Source organism: Ochotona curzoniae, unplaced genomic scaffold (assembly GCF_017591425.1).
Source record: "Ochotona curzoniae isolate NIBS_2020 unplaced genomic scaffold, NIBS_Ocur_1.0 contig_1274, whole genome shotgun sequence".
NCBI classification, from domain to species: domain Eukaryota; kingdom Metazoa; phylum Chordata; class Mammalia; order Lagomorpha; family Ochotonidae; genus Ochotona; species Ochotona curzoniae.
The window spans coordinates 4,429,428-4,448,203 of NW_024465023.1; the positions used below are offsets into that span (position 1 = coordinate 4,429,428).

General features: G+C 41.5%; 1 protein-coding gene across 1 annotated transcript; it reads right to left on the minus strand.

Moving 5' to 3' along the window:
* Positions 1-2,255: 2,255 nt before the first annotated feature.
* Positions 2,256-17,657, minus strand: NBDY (negative regulator of P-body association). Its single transcript, XM_040997846.1, has 3 exons — positions 17,314-17,657; positions 15,327-15,462; positions 2,256-2,591 (listed from the first exon to the last, which is right to left on the minus strand). The coding sequence occupies exon 1, from the start codon at positions 17,547-17,549 to the stop codon at positions 17,343-17,345; it is 207 nt and encodes a 68-aa protein (XP_040853780.1). The 5' UTR covers positions 17,550-17,657; the 3' UTR covers positions 2,256-2,591; positions 15,327-15,462; positions 17,314-17,342.
* Between the last annotated feature and the right edge of the window lie 1,119 nt (positions 17,658-18,776).

Below are 18,776 nucleotides of genomic sequence, written 5' to 3' on the forward strand. Positions count from 1 at the left end.
GCTTTCCCAGGCCACAGGCAGGGAGCTGGATGGGAAGTGGAGCTGCCGGGATTAGAACCATATGGGATCCTGGCACGTTTAAGGTGAGGACTTTAGTCATTAGGCCATTGCACCAGGATCTCCCTTTGACATTTCTTATAAGACAAAACCTGTTGGTGTTAAAATCCCTCATCTTTGTCTAGGAATGTCTTTACTTCTCCTCTATTTAAAGAAAACTTTGCTAGGTACAGTATATTTGTTTAGCAGGGTCAGAACTCTGAATAGATGGTCTTATCTTGATTTACAAGGTCTTTACTGACTTTATTTGAACTCTCCTGTATGTTGCTGCTTTTCTCCTGCTGCTTTTGGGATCTTTGTTCTTGACTTTAATATACTTATTTGTTTTTATTTGATATGATGAGGTTGGGTGAGAGACAGAGATAGCGCCGTGTTGAGTTCACTTCTGAAATATGCACTACAGGCAGAGATGACGCTGTCAAAGCCAGGAATCTAGAACTCCATCTGGGTATTTCACACTAGTGGAACAACCCAAGTAACTCAAGCCATCCATCGCCAAACTGCGCATTAACAGGAAGCAGAAGCAGAGCCAGGACTCGTATCAGGAGCTCTAACAGGAAGTGCAGGTGTTTCATGTATCATTTTAATCACTTCAGAAATTGATCACTCTTATCCTTGTTTTGTGCTTATTTATTTAGAGGCACCCCCCACACACACACACACTGCGCTAATCAGATTATTTTCCAAATGCCAAGGCAAAACAGGGAGCTAGGAAGCCAATCCAGGTCTTTTATGTATTGCCTCAAGCCATCACCTGCTGCCTGCCAGGGCACACATTAGCAAGAAGCTGGAATCAGGAGTTCAACAGAGACTCAAGCCCCGGTACTTTGATATAGGATGTGGGCATCCCAGTGTCTTCACTACTATGACAAATACCTATCCCCAACAACTTGCAAGTTTTACTGATTTATTTTTTTCTAGGTGATTGTGCTGGGCCAGAGATTTATTTATTTTTATTGGAAAGGCAGATTTACAGAGAGGAGAGACAGAAAGATCTTCCATCCACTGGTCCACACCCCACCTGGCCACAATGGCCAGAACCAAGTCTGTCTGAAGCCAGGAACAAAGAACCTCCTCCGGACCTGGCCACATGGGTGCAGGGTTCCAAGGCCTCGGGCCATCTTCAACTGCTTTCCCAGGCCACAGGCAGGGAGCTAGATTGGAAACGTTTAAGTTTTTTTTTTTTTTTTAAATTTTGTGTTTTTAAAGATTATTTTTATTAGAAAGTCATATTTACGCAGAGGAGAGCCAGAGACAAAGATCTTTCCGTCACTCTCCAAGTGGCCGCAAAGGCCAGAGCTGCACCGATCTGAAGCCAGAGGCCAGGAGCTTCTTCCGGGTCTCCCGTGAGGGGGCAGGGTCTCAAGGCATTGGGCTGTTCTCGAATCAGAAGCCAATCTGGAACTACAGCCCAGGTGCTCTGATATAGGAAGTCTTAGGTAGCCTTTTCACTGTTGCACCAAATGCCCACTCTTTACTAGAATTAACATCATAACATCATTTGTAATATTTCACATGCTTTGATTCTAGGTCAAGGCACCAATTTCAGTTAACTGAATTAAATACTCAAATTTCACATTCTGAAAATTTATTTTGTGAAGTCAAATTTCATAACTTATTTGAATACATTAAATATGTGTCATGGTTATGTGATTTTTTCAAATACACTATATGCTTAGGAAAATATTTTATTGTAATTGAGAAAAGTTCTCTTTTTTTACGACACCTGGAAGACAGCTATATGGGTTTATACATACTTTTCTAATAAATCTCTAATTTATAAGCAAGTAATAACTGCGTGAAATAATGAAAGCTGCTTTGGGTGGTCATTTGATTTAATAGTTGAGGCAACTTCATGCCATATCAGAATGTCTGGCTTTGCTACCTCACTCTTAAGTCGTAACTTCAGCTTCCTGCTAATGCTACCCTCAGGAGGCAGCGGTACAGCTCCAAGTGATTGGGTGCCTGCAGCCAGTTCCACTCACAGCCCAGTCTTAGATGCGAGTACCCTTTCTCCCCTTTGGTCTCTCTATCCTCCTCGGGTAATTAAACAATTTTAAATGCAAAAAAAAAAAATGTTAAAGTGAAGAAAATGTTCTGAGATCTTGATTTATATTCTGATATTACCATTAACCCTGTGGTGTTGTCGCATGACAATGAATAAGTAGCCGTTTGGAGGAACATATCACATTTTGACATCCATTTTAGCTATATTTGGAGTTCAGGTGAAGTATTAATTAAAACATTATTTATTAGGCAGTAGTAATATCTAAGACAACAACAAGAGACAAAATTTATTGGGATGTTAATGAATTTATGACAGCTTAAAGTTATACGGCAAGAACTAAAATATCAGCAAAAGAGCACACTGGTTATCTGCTTGCAGGACCATCTCAGGAGCAGTATCTGCTTTAGTGAGTTCATTATGATCCATGCCATGACGTTCAGTCTTAGAAGTCTACAAGCTGATCTTGCCCATGTCCTAGAATTCATCCAAATTCAGGAGGTACAATCACGCTGATTACATCTTAAGACTGAAAGATACAAAAAAATGACTTAATTTATACTGAGGCATTCAATTATCATACAGGTCCAAATATACCTCTTGAGAAGTTAATACCCCACTGTCCCTTTTAAGCAGGTCACAGAAAAAGAAAAGCATTAGAAGATATTGTGACAATTGCAAAATCAAAGTCATAGTAATCTAATGGCCTTATTACTTGGTATATGATGTATCTGACTGGAACCCGAAGGCTTAACTGTAAGGTGGAAGGTGTAAAGAAGTGCTAGGATGTCTAACTTTATGACCGCTGGTTTTGTTGTTGTTGTTTGCTGTGTGTGTGTGTGGTTTTCTAGGATTCATTCATCAGTCTCCTTAATCTTCCATATTCCTATAGCCCCTTGACACACTCACATTCTTGAGAAAAACCTGTATGTTTACACAAGTAACGTGAATATAACCAAGCTATGTAAACCTTAAACAACAGACAAAATGCTTACTTCAAACAAGACTCCTCAGATTTCTTCATAAAACCAAAGGTATCAGTTCTTTTTAAGCCTTTTTCTATTTATTGAAAAGTATACATACAGAATGGTGACTATAGTATAAAGTTTTAGATTTAAGATTTGGAATATAAATCAGATTAACTGTACACACTGTTGTACAATATAATTTACCCACCAACGATGATCATATTTATCAAATTATTTCTATCATAGCATAATGTAACAGAAAAAAGGACAAGGACAGGAAAGGGACTATATGATTTGAAATATACTGTAGGGAAAATGATAGAGAACAACAATCATGATCATACAATGAATGACACAATCTAAGTATGGATACATCCTTCAATCCATGTAAATCATTTCTCCCCAAGAAAACAGATTGGTAAAGATTTACCCAGGGACTGTCAGAGTGGCACAGCACCGACTCCAGCTTCCCGGGAAAGCAGCAGCAGACGGCCCAACTATTTGCAAGCCATGATTGAGATCAGATGGAGCTCTACTCTCACCTTGGACTTGGCCTAAGCCCCACTACTGTGGCCATTTAGATAAGAAACTAGCAGACGGAAGATTTCTTTCTCTGTCTTTCCCTCTTTCCCTTTCAATTTACTTTCTCAAAAATCAAATAACATCCAATCACCAAAGCATTACAAAACGTGAAGTCATCACTGTGCCTCGGCAAGTGAAGCCTGCAACTCTGGGATTCCATATGTGAGCGACTGCTCACATACTCTGATTCTAAGTCAATCGCAAATGACAGTTTTGTCCAAAACAGTTTTGTCACTTTTTTTTTTAAAAAAATTTATTTTATTTTATTGGAAAGGCAGATATACAGAGGAGAGACAGAGAGGAAGATCTTCCATCCAATGATTCACTCCCCAGGGGGCCGCAATGGCTGGAGCTGAGCCAATCCGAAGCCAGGAGCCTCTTCCAGGTCTCCCACGCGGGTGGCAGGGTCCCAAAGCTTTGGGCCGTCCTCTACTGCTTTCCCGGGCCACAGGAAGGGAGCTGGATGGGAAGCCGGGCAGCCGGGATTAGAACCGGCGCCCTTATGGGATCCTGGACGTGCAAGGCGAGGACCTTAACCACTGCACCATCGCGCCGGGCCCAGTTTTGTTACTTTAATGTGATAAAACACATATCAGACATACTTAGTTATATTAAAGTTGCTGGTATTGTTAGTTTGCTGATTATTTTATTCAAACAGATCTGCCAAATGTTTTTTCTCATCAATTGTCATGTTTATGTGGTTTTCTTTCATTCATTAATGCAGTACGTTAACACTGATATTTTTATGTTGATATATCCTTTTAATATTTTATTCTTGATATGAATCTCATTTGGTTATGGTGCATAATTCCTATCTATATAACACAAAGTTACTTCAATAAATTCTTGGAAAAGGCATTAAAAATAGATTTATTTTGGTACAAAATTTCTTGGAATCCATGGAGCTTTTTTCATAGAACACATTTTTCATGGACTTTTAAAAAAACTCCTTGTATCCAGGGATTTCAAATGTTTCGCATCAACAAAAACATAACTCAGTTTCTCTATGAATTTGTTAAAGTCTCCTTAAATACTGTTGGATTAAATTTGCTAATATTTTATTGAAGATTTCTACATTTACATTCATAAGAAACATGGATATAAATAGTTCTATATTTCTTCTTGTGAGGGATGCAGTTTTGGAAATGGTTCTTTCTATTTTTTGCAAGAGTCTGAAAATAACTACAAATAATTCCTGTTTCAGAATTTGATAGAATTAGTGAAGTCATCTGTTAGGTTTTGTTAGAAGGTTCTTAATTACTGATTCAATCACTCCACTCACAGGTCTGTTCAGCTTTTATGTTTCTTTGAGTTTGGTCTAGTAACTTTTGTGCATCCAGAAATCTGTTCATTTCATTTAGGGCATTTAACTGGTTTATGTATACTTGTTCACAGTATTTTCTTATGATACTGGAGGCAGAACCAGATTGTGGGTTTGGGGTTACAGCATCTGTTGGTTTGCACGGAGAGCTGGTGTGGTGAGAGGCCAGTCAGGCTGGACCAAAGAATTCACCTGATGGGAACCCACCTGACACTCATGGGAGCTGAGGCTCAGTGAAGGGCCAAGCTATAGCACCCGCCAGAACATGCAAAGCCCAGGATTGACAGCAGACCATGCCAAGCAAAACCACTACAACTGCGAGCATGCATCAGATCTGGGGCTGTGAGCAGGACTCCTAGGGAACTTGGGGGAACTTCCCTGCCAGGCCTTACCTCCTGCTGAGGAGCACAAGAGCCACTAGCTGTGGGTGGGCTAGGGTAAGTCTGTAGCACTCCTCAGCACTCCTCAGCACTCCTCAGCTGGGCTGGGCCAGGACACAGCACCTACTGACACACACACAAAAGCCAGGACCCAGTGTGGGCTGTGCCCTGCTGGGATGGGCTACAACACTTGCCAGTGAGATTTGAGATTGTGGATGGACCAGACTAGACTGGGTCAAAACACCCACCAAACATGCACAAGAATTGGGGTTGCAAACAGTTCTGTTAGGGCAAGTCTAGGGACTCCCTGGATGGGCTGCAACTCTCACTGGTACGTGTGAAAGCTTGACTATGAACAGACCAGGCTGGGCAAGGCTTAAGCAACTACCAGCATACATGTGAACTAGGTCTGTGGCCTGGGCAGACTATGCTAGGCTCTAGCACCTGCTGGAGCTCATGAGCTCCCTTGCTGGTGAGTGGGCCTGGTAGGGGAACTTTGGGAAGTCCTCTGCTAGACCACAGCTCCCATTGGTGAGTGCGAGAGCTGGGGATAGGAGCAGGCCAGAGCACAGTGGGCTGCAGCACCTGTTGGGATAAATATGGGCTGGTTCTGGAGGCAGGCCAGGCAAGGTCAGACAACAGCACAAACACCATTAGTGAGAACCAGGGGCTGGGGGTGTGCTTGGTGGTGGTTACTGGGAGTCACCCTGACTAGGCCAGAGAACATACTGGTATGTGTGAGGACCAGGTCTGTGGTATACTTGGTGGGTTCCAGCACCTGTTGGACTGTGTAATATGAGCCTGGGGTGGAACTGAACAGGCAGCTGTATTCACACCAGTATGTTCATTGGCTGGTGAAGGTGACAGATTGAACTTGACCTTGCATAGGCTAGCACATGCAAGAGTCAAGTCTGAGGTCACCCCGGGTGAGGTTTCTTGGGAGACTCTCCAACAAGATGGCTGGACTCAGACTCTGGCTACAGGGAAAATCATAGGATGTGTGGTCTGACCTTGGAGGGCACAAATTGGGACTCCTCAGTTGCTCATGCCTGTGTAGTACACAGCATGCCCAGATGCACACGGGGGACATGATGGGCAGCTCATCTAGGCCAGCAGGGGATGTCAACTGCCTTGTCAGTGGATGGGAAGCAGAACAGGTTGGACAATTCTCCTGGCCAAGCTTTGCAACATGTTCTTGGGTCTGTGGATGCACTAAGGTGAACTTTGTCAACAAGTAGATCCTGGAAGGTTTTCTCAACCCAGGAACAGTGAAACCAACAACTTCTCAGAACTATCAAAACTACTCAGGTAACATGCTTGGAACATTCGTCCCCATATCATGGTCTCTAAGATAGCACCAAATGACTATTTCCCATCCTCAGGTGTCGATGTAGTTTGGCAGCAAGGAGCCATCCCCTCCCTTTTCCCCACTACAGACATAGAAGAAAAAAAACCCCTGAAACATCTGTCCCACTCACCTTCAGAGACCCACATGGGTGTGTATTCCTCTCCACTATATAAACAATATTAAAAATAAAACAAAAAATTAAACAAAGAAAAAAAATCAAGCAAGAAATCATGAAAGGATTTTAAGTAGTAAAACTATTTGTTTAGATTTTTATTTTGGTGATGCTATTCTAGAGGCTTTTCCAAGTTAATAGGCAGTAATGGAGATAGATCGGTTAGAAACTATTATTGTCATTTATGACAAAAATAGTGAGGGTTCAAACCATGGTACGGGAATGGAGTTTTGGGGATGTGAAAGAAATGTCAAATTCAAGACACATTTTGAAGGAATAATTATCATGACTTCATGACAGATTAAAAACATAGATGTGCAAGAGAAAAAAGGGCATGATGTCTCACTTTTTGCATTGGACAATTCAGTGCCTAGAAGAATAAGAGGTTTGTGAGCTGCTGGTGATAGGATGAAAGATTCCACGTTGGCTGTGTTTAATCGGAAATGCTGATAAAGCATCTCCTCAAAATGGATTATTAGGCAGTCAGCTACATGAGTCTGAAGCCTGGTATAAGGACTTATTCTCAAAATACATATTTTAGAATCACCTATGTATATGTATTTAGTTTGACACAATGAGGTGGTTGAGTCTGCCAACTGGAAATGAGGATTTAAATAGGTTATTTGCAATTATCCAATCAGGATCTAGGAAGAGTAAGAGTGTTAAAACAATGACGATGAGCAACAATGGCCAAATAAATAAAAGGAGAACTAGAATAGAAAGATACCACAGAAACATAGCGAGGAACAGAATTGGGCACAGTGTTCAGCTGCCCCTTACAACACTAGCCTCCATATGGTGCTGGTTTGAGTCCTACCTGCTCTGCTTCTAATGAAGCTCCCTACTAATGTGCCTGGGAATGAAGCAAAAAATGGCACATGTACTTGGGCCCTTGCCACTTACATGGGAGACCCAGACAGAGCTCCAGGCTCAAGGGTTCAGCCTGGCCAGCCCTCACCATGGTAGTCATTTGGGGAGTGAATTGAAAGATGAAAGATCTCTCTGTGTGTTCCTATCTGTCTTTTACCTCCCTCTCTCTAACACTTTGCCTTTCAAATCAATAAAATAAATCTTAAGACAAAGAAAGGAAGGTATTCTTTTAAGTGTCATAGCATGATTCCAATAAAGACTAAGATATATTTATTAGAATTAAGGATGAGAATTATGGTAACCTCTCCCACAAAGCATCATGCATACACTCTCACAAATCTCTACATTTACACTCAGAAGTTGCCAGCATTTTCATTCACTTGTATCGTCTTTCTTCTAGGTCAGTGTTTTTCAATCCTAAATGGCTTCCTTTTCTTTAACATATTAATGCCTGTTTTACTAGACTAAAATAAACTTTAGTGGCCAGTGTTGTGGAGCAGTGGGTAAAGCCACTGACTGCAATGTCAGAATCACAGAATGCTGTCAGTCCATGTCCCTGTTGCTGCTCCACTTCAATCCAGTTTCCTGTTAATAGCCTTGGAAAGTGACAAAGGATGGCCCACATGTTTCAGCCCCTGCTACCCACAGGAAAGACCTGGATACAACTTGGCTCCTGGCTTCTGCCTGGTTCTGTCCTGGCTGTTGCAGCCATTTAGTGGGTGACGTAGCAGATGGAAGATCTCTTTGTCTTTCTCGCTCTGTAACTCTGACTTTCAAATAAATAACTAAATCTTTCAAGTAAACCTCACTAATTTTTTTTTTTTAAAGATTTATTTTTATTATTTTTTATTGGAAAGGCGGATATACAGAGAGGAGAGACAGAGAGGAAGATCTTCCATCCGATGATTCACTCCCCAAGTGAGCCGCAACGGGCCGATACTATGCCGATCCGAAGCCAGGAGCCTCTTCCGGGTCTCCCACGCGGGTGCAGGGTCCCAAAGCTTTGGGCCGTCCTCAACTGCTTTCCCAGGCCACAGGCAGGGAGCTGGAAGGGAAGCGGGGCTGCCGGGATTAGAACCGGCGCCCATATGGGATCCCGGGCGTGCAAAGCGAGGACTTAACCACTTGCGCCACCGCGCCGGGCCCAACTTCACTAATTTTTGAAAGAATTGATATCTGTAATATGAAAGGCAAGTGCAAGTAAAGTTCTTTATAATGAAACAAGATATATCTGAATATATAAATGCAGACACAATATAAGAAAATGAAATATGCAGAAAATGTACACAGAATATCATAAACATGATGGCTACAAATGCCAGCTGATACAGGCATGTTGTGAATGGTATCTCAATATCCAAGGGCCATGTCTGTTGCCGATGTCATGATTTCCCCAAATGATGAACAAAACAACGTAAACGTATTGGCTTATTTTGGCAATGGTACTCCTGGAAATGTCCATGTATATTAAAATTTACATTTTGTACACCAAATGGAGTTCAATTCGAGGCCTATATTAATGTAAATAGGGTTTTCAACCACACGAACACTCAATGAAACCATCAAAGTTGTATAGGAAATATTGAATCACTTATTTGTGCAGGCTGTCTTGCATATTGAACATTTATCAACCCTGACCATACCTACAATATGCCAGAAAGCATTCTGCTTAATTTCATCACCTTAACTGCCTTTCACATTCAAACCATCCCCTTGGTATTCTATTATTTCCACTGAGAGCCACCACTCTAGTCCTATCCAAAGATGAAAATAAGTCCTTGTGTTCGCATTGTATCCCCTCAAATAACCAAGGCTTTTTTTTCTTAGTTATGAATTCTGTTTTTCTAAATCTTCAGTCTTTCCCTCTTTTCTGATTATTGTATTACAACTGGGCAAGTTTCGGGGCTGGTGCAGTGGTTTATCAGGCTAATCCTCCACCAACAATGCTGGCATCCTATATGGGTTCGAGTCCTGGCTGCTCCATTTCTGACCCAGCTCCCTGCCTGTGGCCTGGGAAAGCAGTAGACGATGGCTCAAGTCCTTGAGCCCCTGCACCCATGTGGGAGACCTGGAAGGAGCTCCTGACATCAGTCTGGCTAAGCTCTGGCCATCGACACTATCTGGGAAGCAAACTAGTGGATGAAAGACCACCTTGTCTCTCCTTCCCTCTTTGTAGATCTGCCTCGCCAACAAAAACAAATTAGTATTTTTTTTTAAAGTTGGGAGAGTTTCTATCATTACTTTTTAAGACCCCCTTGGATCTTAATCTTTTAACAGCTATCATCTAATTTTTTGTATCATCCAGTTTTTATCCTCCCCTTTTGCCTTAATAATTACTCTGAGGGGTTACTCAATTTGGTACCTCCTAGTCACTCTTGTTTTTTAAAGATTTATTTATTTTTATTGGAAAGGCAAATTTACAGAGAGGAGGACAGACAGAGAGCAAGATCTTCCATTTGCTGGTTCACTCCCCAAATGGCCGTAGCAGCCAGAGTTGAGCTGATCTGAAGCCAGGAGCCAGGATCCTCTTTCAGGTCTCCCAAGTGAGTTCAGAGGCTCAAGGCCTTGGGCCATTCTTGCTGCTCTCCTAGGTCATAAACAGGGAGCTGGGTGGGAAGTGGAGCAGCTGGGACATGAACCAGCACCTATATGGGATTCTGGCACTTGCAAGGGGGAAGATTAGCCAATTGAGCCATCACGCCAGGCCCCTTGCTAGTCATCTTTAAACCCACTGCAATCTGGACTCTGCTCTAACAATAACACCGAAGGCAGTAATGCGAGATTCATCAGTGAATTTAATTAAAAAATTTATGGATATTTTTCTATTATTAAACCCTCAATAAAATTTATGAAAAACATATTACAAAAAAGCTGTGCATGGATTTCACATTTTTTCTACCATAGGAAATTAATTTCAATTCACTTTTTCACAAACTTTTAAACTTTTGTATTTATTTTATGTATGAGAGAAGCAAAGAAAGAAGTTTACAACAATCTACTGGTTCACTCCCTAAATGCCTGCAGGCATTGAGCAATGGAGTCCAACTACATGAGCCATTACTTCCTCCCAGGTGCACACTAGCCAGAAACTGGAATCAGAAACAGAGGTGGGATTCAAACCTAAGCGTTCTAATGAGATTTGGACCTCCCAGGGGGCATCCCAGCCACGACACCAAGTGCCTGTCCCTCCATTAACCTTTTAAAGTACCCCTGTATATATAGTCCTTCTGCTCACATTTCTCTTAAAATTGGAGTATTAAACGCTTTGATTCTCTCCTTATGTTCCTTATGTGCTCATCTTTCTCCGGACATTCCTTCAGTGTTGTTCCCCAGGATTTCTTCCTCAACTCATATTTTCTCTCTATATATGCAGTCTCTTTCAAATTATCTAATTTATTCCTCTGGCTTTAACTATCTTTTTTATACTGATGGCATCTTCATCTACTTATCTGGCTAAAACCTTTCTTGCCATCTCAGACCCTCACCTGACTTCCAGGAATCCCCAAATAGCTATCTTCCTCAAAATATTAACAACCTGCTCCTTCTCTCCTACTTTATATCTCAATTAGTGATTTCGTCCAATCTTGAGGCCAGAGATTCAAGAATAATTTTCTATTATTCCATCTCAGATGATTCAATTGTGATGGTCCTTTGACACGTCAATTTGACTAGGTTGGAGTCCCCAGTTTTCCAACAAATACGCAACCAATTATACTGTGAAGCTATTTTATAGATGGATTAACCTATACCAATAGTTGACTTTAGGTAAAGTGGATTTTTCTAAGTAATCTATATGGATCTGAATTAATCAGTTCGAAGACTTTCAGAGATAAAACTTTCCTGAAGAAATTCCATTCTCAGGACCTCAGTTTCAGCCTATGCCTGGGAACTCCAGCCTGCCTCTCCTAAAGCCTACACTACAGATTTGAAACTTACCTAACCAGCCCTCCAATTGCTTGTGAAATTAACAGGCTTGACATGAGGGACTCCATGCTGAGCTGGGCTTCATCTTGGGTGAGGTATCCCCCATCCACAGCACCTTAATCCGGCCAACAAAACCCCATCTTGTTTGACAAGAATGCTTGAGACCCTGGGTAGGCTGTTCAGGCATGACTAGGAGAAAAATTATTACACATTAGCTCAGTCCTACTGAACTCCTCCTGGTTTTTGGCTTTTGCCTTTTATAAAACCCTGCCATTCTGTATTTCAGGGCTGAGAGGTCTTTAGCGTTTGAGCCTCCTCTTCATCACCAGCAATAAAGGACTTCCAAATTCTAACCAGTGCTTGGCACTCTTCTGTATTGGCTTGCTTGCATACAATACCTGCAATATACTTACTATCTGTCTCCTACTAGTTATGTTTATCTAACTGAACCCTAAGATAATATCTAATCAGTAAAATCTCATCAACCTTTCTTAAATCATTCTCATTGTACTAGCATTAGCTGAATTTGGCCTTCATCACTTTTTTTAAAAGATTTATTTTTATTATTATTTTTATTGGAAAGGCGGAGAGACAGAGAGGAAGATCTTCCGTCCGATGATTCACTCCCCAAGTGAGCGCAACGGCCGATGCTATGCCGATCTGAAGCCAGGAGCCTCTTCTGGGTCTCCCATGTGGATGCAGGGTCCCAAAGCTTTGGGCCGTCCTCGACTGCTTTCCCAGGCCACAGGCAGGGAGCTGGAAGGGAAGTGGGGCCGCTGGGATAGAACCGGCGCCCATATGGGATCCTGGGCGTGCAAGGTGAGGACCTTAACCACTGCGCCACCACGCCGGGCCCGGCCTTCATCACTTTTTGCAGGATTTTCACATAAGCATCTTATGGGTCTTATCATGTGAATCTCACATTATCATCCAACATGGCCACTAGTATGATCTATATGAACCATAAATATGAATACTGTACTTTCCTGAAAAATACTCAATGACTTCCTATTTCAGTGTACTTAGCATGGAGCATGAAGTCTTCATGTTTATGCTCCAGCTTGGAGATTTAGCTTCATCTTTTCACTTCAGGAAAACTTCTGGCTTCTAGATCTGCAGAGCACCCATCTCCATCTCTCCAAGAGAACAGCCTATCTGGAGCTCTGTACCTTTGATCACTATATTCTCAACTGCTTGAAGTTCTCTAATTTCCCTTCAGTCATCATTCATTCTTATTTAATACTCTCATTCTTTTTTAATGACTCAGCTCAGACACTGATTTACACAAGAGAACACGGCTGGCACTTGTAGTCTAAGCCATGCACTCTTCTGTATTCGCTGATAATGTTCTGTGCCCATTTCTATCTACAGAGCTTACCAAAACAGTCTATGAACTCCATTGACTGGGTTAGAATATTATCTTAATAACTGCGGCAATGTCTAGAGTTTAACAGATGACATTTAGTGTTTTTTTTTTCTTGAATGAAAGTAATAAAATGGATGAATGGAGGACTAACATGTGGTATCATGTATAAAGCCACCACCTATGATGATGGCATCCATGAGTGCTGGTTCAAGACCCAGATGCTCCACTTCCATTTCAGCGCCATGATGATGTCCCTGGGAAAGCAGCACAGGATGGCCTAAGTGCTTGAGCCCTTGTATCTAAATGAAATATCTGGAAGAAAACTCCTGACTCCTGGCTTTGGCCTGGCTCAGTCCTGGCGGCTATTTGGGCAGTGAATCAGTAACTGGGAAAAAACTCTGTCTCTTCCTTTCTCTGTATAACTCCAATTTTCAAATAAATAAATAAATCTTACAAAGAAAGAATGGATCATATATTGAATATCATATTACGGCTAGCTATTCTAATGTAATCTATGCTAGGTAGAATAATGGCTATCGAAAGATGCCCAAACTATAATTTCCAGACTCTTTCACTATGTCACTTTCTAAGGTAAAAGGAACTTAATATGATTAATCTATGATTAAGTTGCTGGTGTGATTCGGTTAAGGGCATTGGGAAAAAGGAAAGGAAAAATTTTTGTAAAGGGTTATTTATTTGAAAAGCAGTTACAGAGAAAGAGTGAAACAGGGAGGCAGAGAGAATACTTCCAACCACTGCTCAGTCTCCAAATGGCTACAAAGGCCAGATCTAGAACAAATGAAGTCAGGAGTCAGGAGTGTCTTTTGGGTCTCCAATTTGGGTGTAGTGGGCCAAGGACTTGAAGCATCCTCTGTTGCTTTCCTAGACAACAGGAAGCTGGATTGGAAGTGGAATAGCCAGGACTCTAATTGGTGCCCATACTGGATGCTAGCACTGGAGGATGGAGGCTTAACCTGCTGAATTATTAGGGGGACACAGTTTAGTGGCAAGTGTCTTTAAAAAGCAAAGGACCTTGTATCTCATAAATGCAACAGTTCCTGTCGTGGCTGCTCTGTTTCTTCTACTTTTTTAAGAGAAGGAGAGATAAAGATGTTCTATCCACTGGTTCACTCCCCAAATGGTCACAACGGCTAGAGCTGTGGCAATCCAAAGCCAGGAGCCAGAAATGTCTGCCAAGTCGTCCACATGGGTGCCGGGTCCCAAAGACACGGGCCATCCTCCACTGCCTTCCCAAGTCACAAACAGGGAACCTGACGGGAAGTGCAGCACCTGGGACACAAAACAGCCCCCACGTGGGATGCTGGTGCTTGTATGTGGAAGATTAATCCATTGCACCACGGCAATGACCACTGCAACTGCTCCACTTCCGATCTAGCTCCCTGCCTATGGCCTGGGAAAGCAGTAGAGGATGGCTCAAGTGCTTGGGACTCTGCAGCCCCGTGGGAGGCCTGGAAGAAGCTCCTGGCTCCCAGCTTCAGATCAGCTCAGCTCTGGCTCTTGCAGCCGTTTGATGAGTAAGTCAGTAGATGAAAGATTTTTCTCTCTGTCTGCCCTTTTCTCTTTGTAAAATCTGCCTTTTGAATAAAAACAAAAATTTTTAAAAGCAAAGGACCTTTTCCCAGCTGAGTCAGAGAAAATAATGACAGAATAAATGGGAAAAACTCTCTAAGTGCGAAAAAGACTCAGTCATTGTTGGGTTTGAAGATATGGGAAGCAGACCGCAAACCACAGAGTGCAGGTAGCCACTCTGAGTTGGGGACAGTTCTCAGCTGACATCTAGCAAGAGGTTCAACCTCATAAATCAGAAAACAAACAAAAACCTAAAGACAAATTGAAAATAAAAGCAAAAATTACAAAATCGGACAAGAAAATAATCAGTGATGATGCTTGATGAAGTCAACAGCTGGAGATACAATGGTTTTTGATGAAGATGTTCCACACTGTTACAATATTATTGGTGGATGCTAATAAGTAGAAACAAAGCATTTGTAGAAACAAAACCCTCTATTCATAAGATACACTCTCTCAGCAAACTAGGGATAGAAAGGAATTTTCTCAAGCATGTTCCCTTTTACCATCAGCAACTAGAATACATCCCTAGAAAGATGCATTTCATAGAAGCAACAGAAAGTATTAGATGATTGGGAGTGAATGTGTACCTTCATAAACTTTAAATCCTATATATTATTTTATATAACATAGAAAATTATTTTCTCAGAAGCATTTTGCTGTTTGTTTGTCTGGCTATCTTTAATGTGCTAAAATAAATTCATTCCTCTTCTTCTTAACAAATTTTTGGTGAACAGGTTTACCTTAAACTTCACAACTTCCAAGTGCAGGACATCAGAAAAAGCAGCGTAGCATGGTAAATAATCTTCACTGTCTTCACTGGCTGAACTAGTTTACGAATGCACCAAAGACATGGAGACATAATGCAATCTCTTTAGACTGAAAAACAACAAAATAAAGTAAAATAATTTTTTTTCTATTGCTACCTGTTTCTTTGTCCAATACTGTATGTTCCACCCCGCCCCCATTTCAATGATAAACTCCTACAAAACAGTTGTATAAGGCAGCTTCAAAAAGTTCATGGAAAACTGAATTAAAAGATGGCCTGTATTCCTCATGAACATTTTGAAGAGCTCTAGATTACATAATAATACAAGGTTCAGAACATAGGCTCTGGATCAAAAGCATTCTGGATTCAAATCCTAGCTCAGTCATTTAGTACTGTGTAAATTGGAACAAATAATACAACTTTTCTTGATCTATACAAACCTCCCTAGTATAGTTATGACTAAATAAAATAGGCAAACCCTTCTGGAATAGTGTCTGACACATAAAAATATTCAATAAATATCATCTGTTATTCTGACTTTTAACGATTTGAATCTCTAGGTGAGTATTCACAACGCCCCATATTTCTTATCTGAGCATTGCCCTCCATATGCTCCACTACACAATCTCACACTTATTTTGATAGAGGTAATGATGAGAGAACTAAGGCTTTATGGAATGATGCAACATTTTCAAGTGAGATAGCACTCATTATTTCTCTGCTCTACTACACCAATTTCAATTTCCAGAATCTCTTTGGTTGTCAGTGTGACTCCATCATTTACTGATTTATTCATTCAAACAGCTGTCCTACCTACTTTTTACCAATCACCTGCCCCTTACAGATCCGCATGCAAGATTCAGCCATTGCAGGAGCTCCAGTGAAGTTCACTGCATGAATGCAGAGGCTTCTCTTGGCTTAGAAGAATCGGTGAGACTTGGATCAGATTTAATTTCATTATTTTTCATTCTCTAAAAGCTCATCTAAATAGGAGACAGCTTCTCTGGTAAGAACTGGATTCCTAAAACACAGTTAATACCACTTGCTTAAAAACCTTCTATACTTGCAACTGCTTATGGGATAAACTGCTCACTTAGCATAACATTCAAAAGACCCTGCAACACTGTACCATTATCACCTAATCTTTCTAATGGATTCACAATTATAGCCAAGCTGTTCCCAGAACAAGCTTGCCTTGTGACTTTTGTTCAGGAAACAGCACACGGCCTGAAAACTGTTCCCTCCCCCTCTACATGACAGATGTCACTCACCCTGTAAGACCCACCCTAGTCCCCCTTTCCTCTTTGATGGCTCCTGATTACTACCAGGCAGTAATTTGGCCCATCCTCCATGCTTCCTGAATACCTTGAACAAGCAAACATTATGGCACTTGGGTTTGACCATCATATGGTAACTTAAAACGAAAACTTATTAAACACTGCCACCTTACAAAGAAAGGCACGCTTCTGGAAGCCTCTGTTTTACTTCTGCTCTCAGCATGCTGCTAGGTACAGGCCTTCAAAAGATTCTAGTTACTGGTCTTGTACTAGGCTTATTTTTAAATGGAAAATTTTTGAATATACACAAAAGTAGAGAGAACAGTACAATAAATCCACACATACACATCACCACACTTTCAGTCATCAATTCACAATCATTTTTTTTTTTTGGATCTCCCCCAGCTTGACTCCATTTAATCCATTTTAAGCAAATCAAGATTCAAAACTATTTCTTCAAAAAATCCTCACAATTATCATGTCTAGGATATTAAAAATATTTAATGCAATGATATTATCATTTTACCCAAGCACATCTTGTGAGACAGCTATGTAAAGTCTGCATAGTCTTTCGTCAATTTTGAAATCTTGGAAACTAGAACAGGGAAAAGGAGAAGGAGATCCAGAAAATGCATAATTTAAGTTTCAGAGAGCATGGACGTCCCAAATGAGAAAGAATCTGACCTGGTTTTGGGTGGGAGAAAAATATTCCACTACTTCTCGGGAGGAGGAGGATGCGACTTCAGGCTGGCAGATGCAGCAGGAGGAGCGGAGGGGAGAGTGGTACTACCTCCGTTTGGAGTTCCTTCCGGATAATCCCACCGCGGAGCTAGGAGGCAGCGCTTTTTCGGAGGTTTCGCTTCCCGCGTGTTTCCAGGTGGGAGAGTGGCTCTCCCGGAGGCACAAGGTTGGTCCCCCATAAGGATTATAGGACCCGGGTGTCAGCTTTCTTCAGTGAGCCCTGGCAAAGCCTGGAGACCTGAGATGGCGGCGGGTCCCCTCCAGGCTCAGAGCTTCCTCCCAGTTTCGCTCTTACCGTATTTCCTGTATCCTGAGACGTATATCCCCTCTCCGCCTCCACCCCTCACTCCCCACCCCACCTCACCCCACCCCTTTTTAACGTTTCTACAAGGCTAGGTTTTAGAAAACGCTGCGTATGTTTAATTTAATGCGTTCTGCCTCCTCAAGTGTAAGTAAACCTATGGAGAGTTTTACACAACGTATGCAAGAAATTCAAGTTTACCACTCACTGATAAACTAATGACTTACGGATGTGTGCGTGGGAAGGTGTGATGGGAGCTTTACCGAATTGATGCAGACTCACATGAGGACCATGAACCTAACTACGACTGTTTAAAAAGCAGTATAAAAACCTGTAAGTGAACCAAAGTGTGGACTAGCTTAGTGACCACCGAAATTGAGTGGGAAAAAAAATAATTCATCGCATGTCATAGGTTCTAACATGACTGTTATATATATATAGATATACTTATATATCTATATATATATTAACAAGTTTGTAATTTTGAAGACATTTTATAAATGTTTACATATATATACATTTCAACATCAAGGAAGTCTGTGAAATCTGACAATAGTACTGTAGAAGTCGTTTTTGTTGTTGTTGTTGTTGTTGTTTAGAACTGTGGAAAATGACTCCTCTTTCTGTTGCCGATGTGTTATATTCTATGACATATGGTAAACAGCCAGAAGATACACTGTATCTTGTAGGCTTCTGGAATTTCTTAGACTTTCATCTTTCAAATCGTCTTCACACGTATCCTCTTTTGGCTATGGAAAAGTGAAATCCCATTTTCCCAACACTGTTCTCAGTATTTTTAACGGGAAAGAGTTAGCATTTAATCAGCTTTGCTATTGTAGGCTCTGTGGTTTTTAAGTAAAATTTTAGAACCTTGATTTCCAGGGTGCAATGATTTCTTCTTTGCGAAGCTGTGGCCGTGATCAGGGACAACACATTTGCAGCGTTTACTACCGTTACTACCTCGCCTCTGAGTCTCTGGCACAAATTCCAGCGCTGTGACAAAGCCAGTAAAGCTGCCACCTGTGGTGCAGGAATCCCCTGCGGCTGCAGTGGCTTTGGCTGTTTCACCTCTGATCCAGTTCCCTGTTAATTCCCCAGTGCTTGG

Bases quoted from the DNA above. Each gene is read 5' to 3' on its own strand.
- NBDY (XM_040997846.1), bottom strand. From the start codon at position 17,549: ATGGGGGACCAACCTTGTGCCTCCGGGAGAGCCACTCTCCCACCTGGA.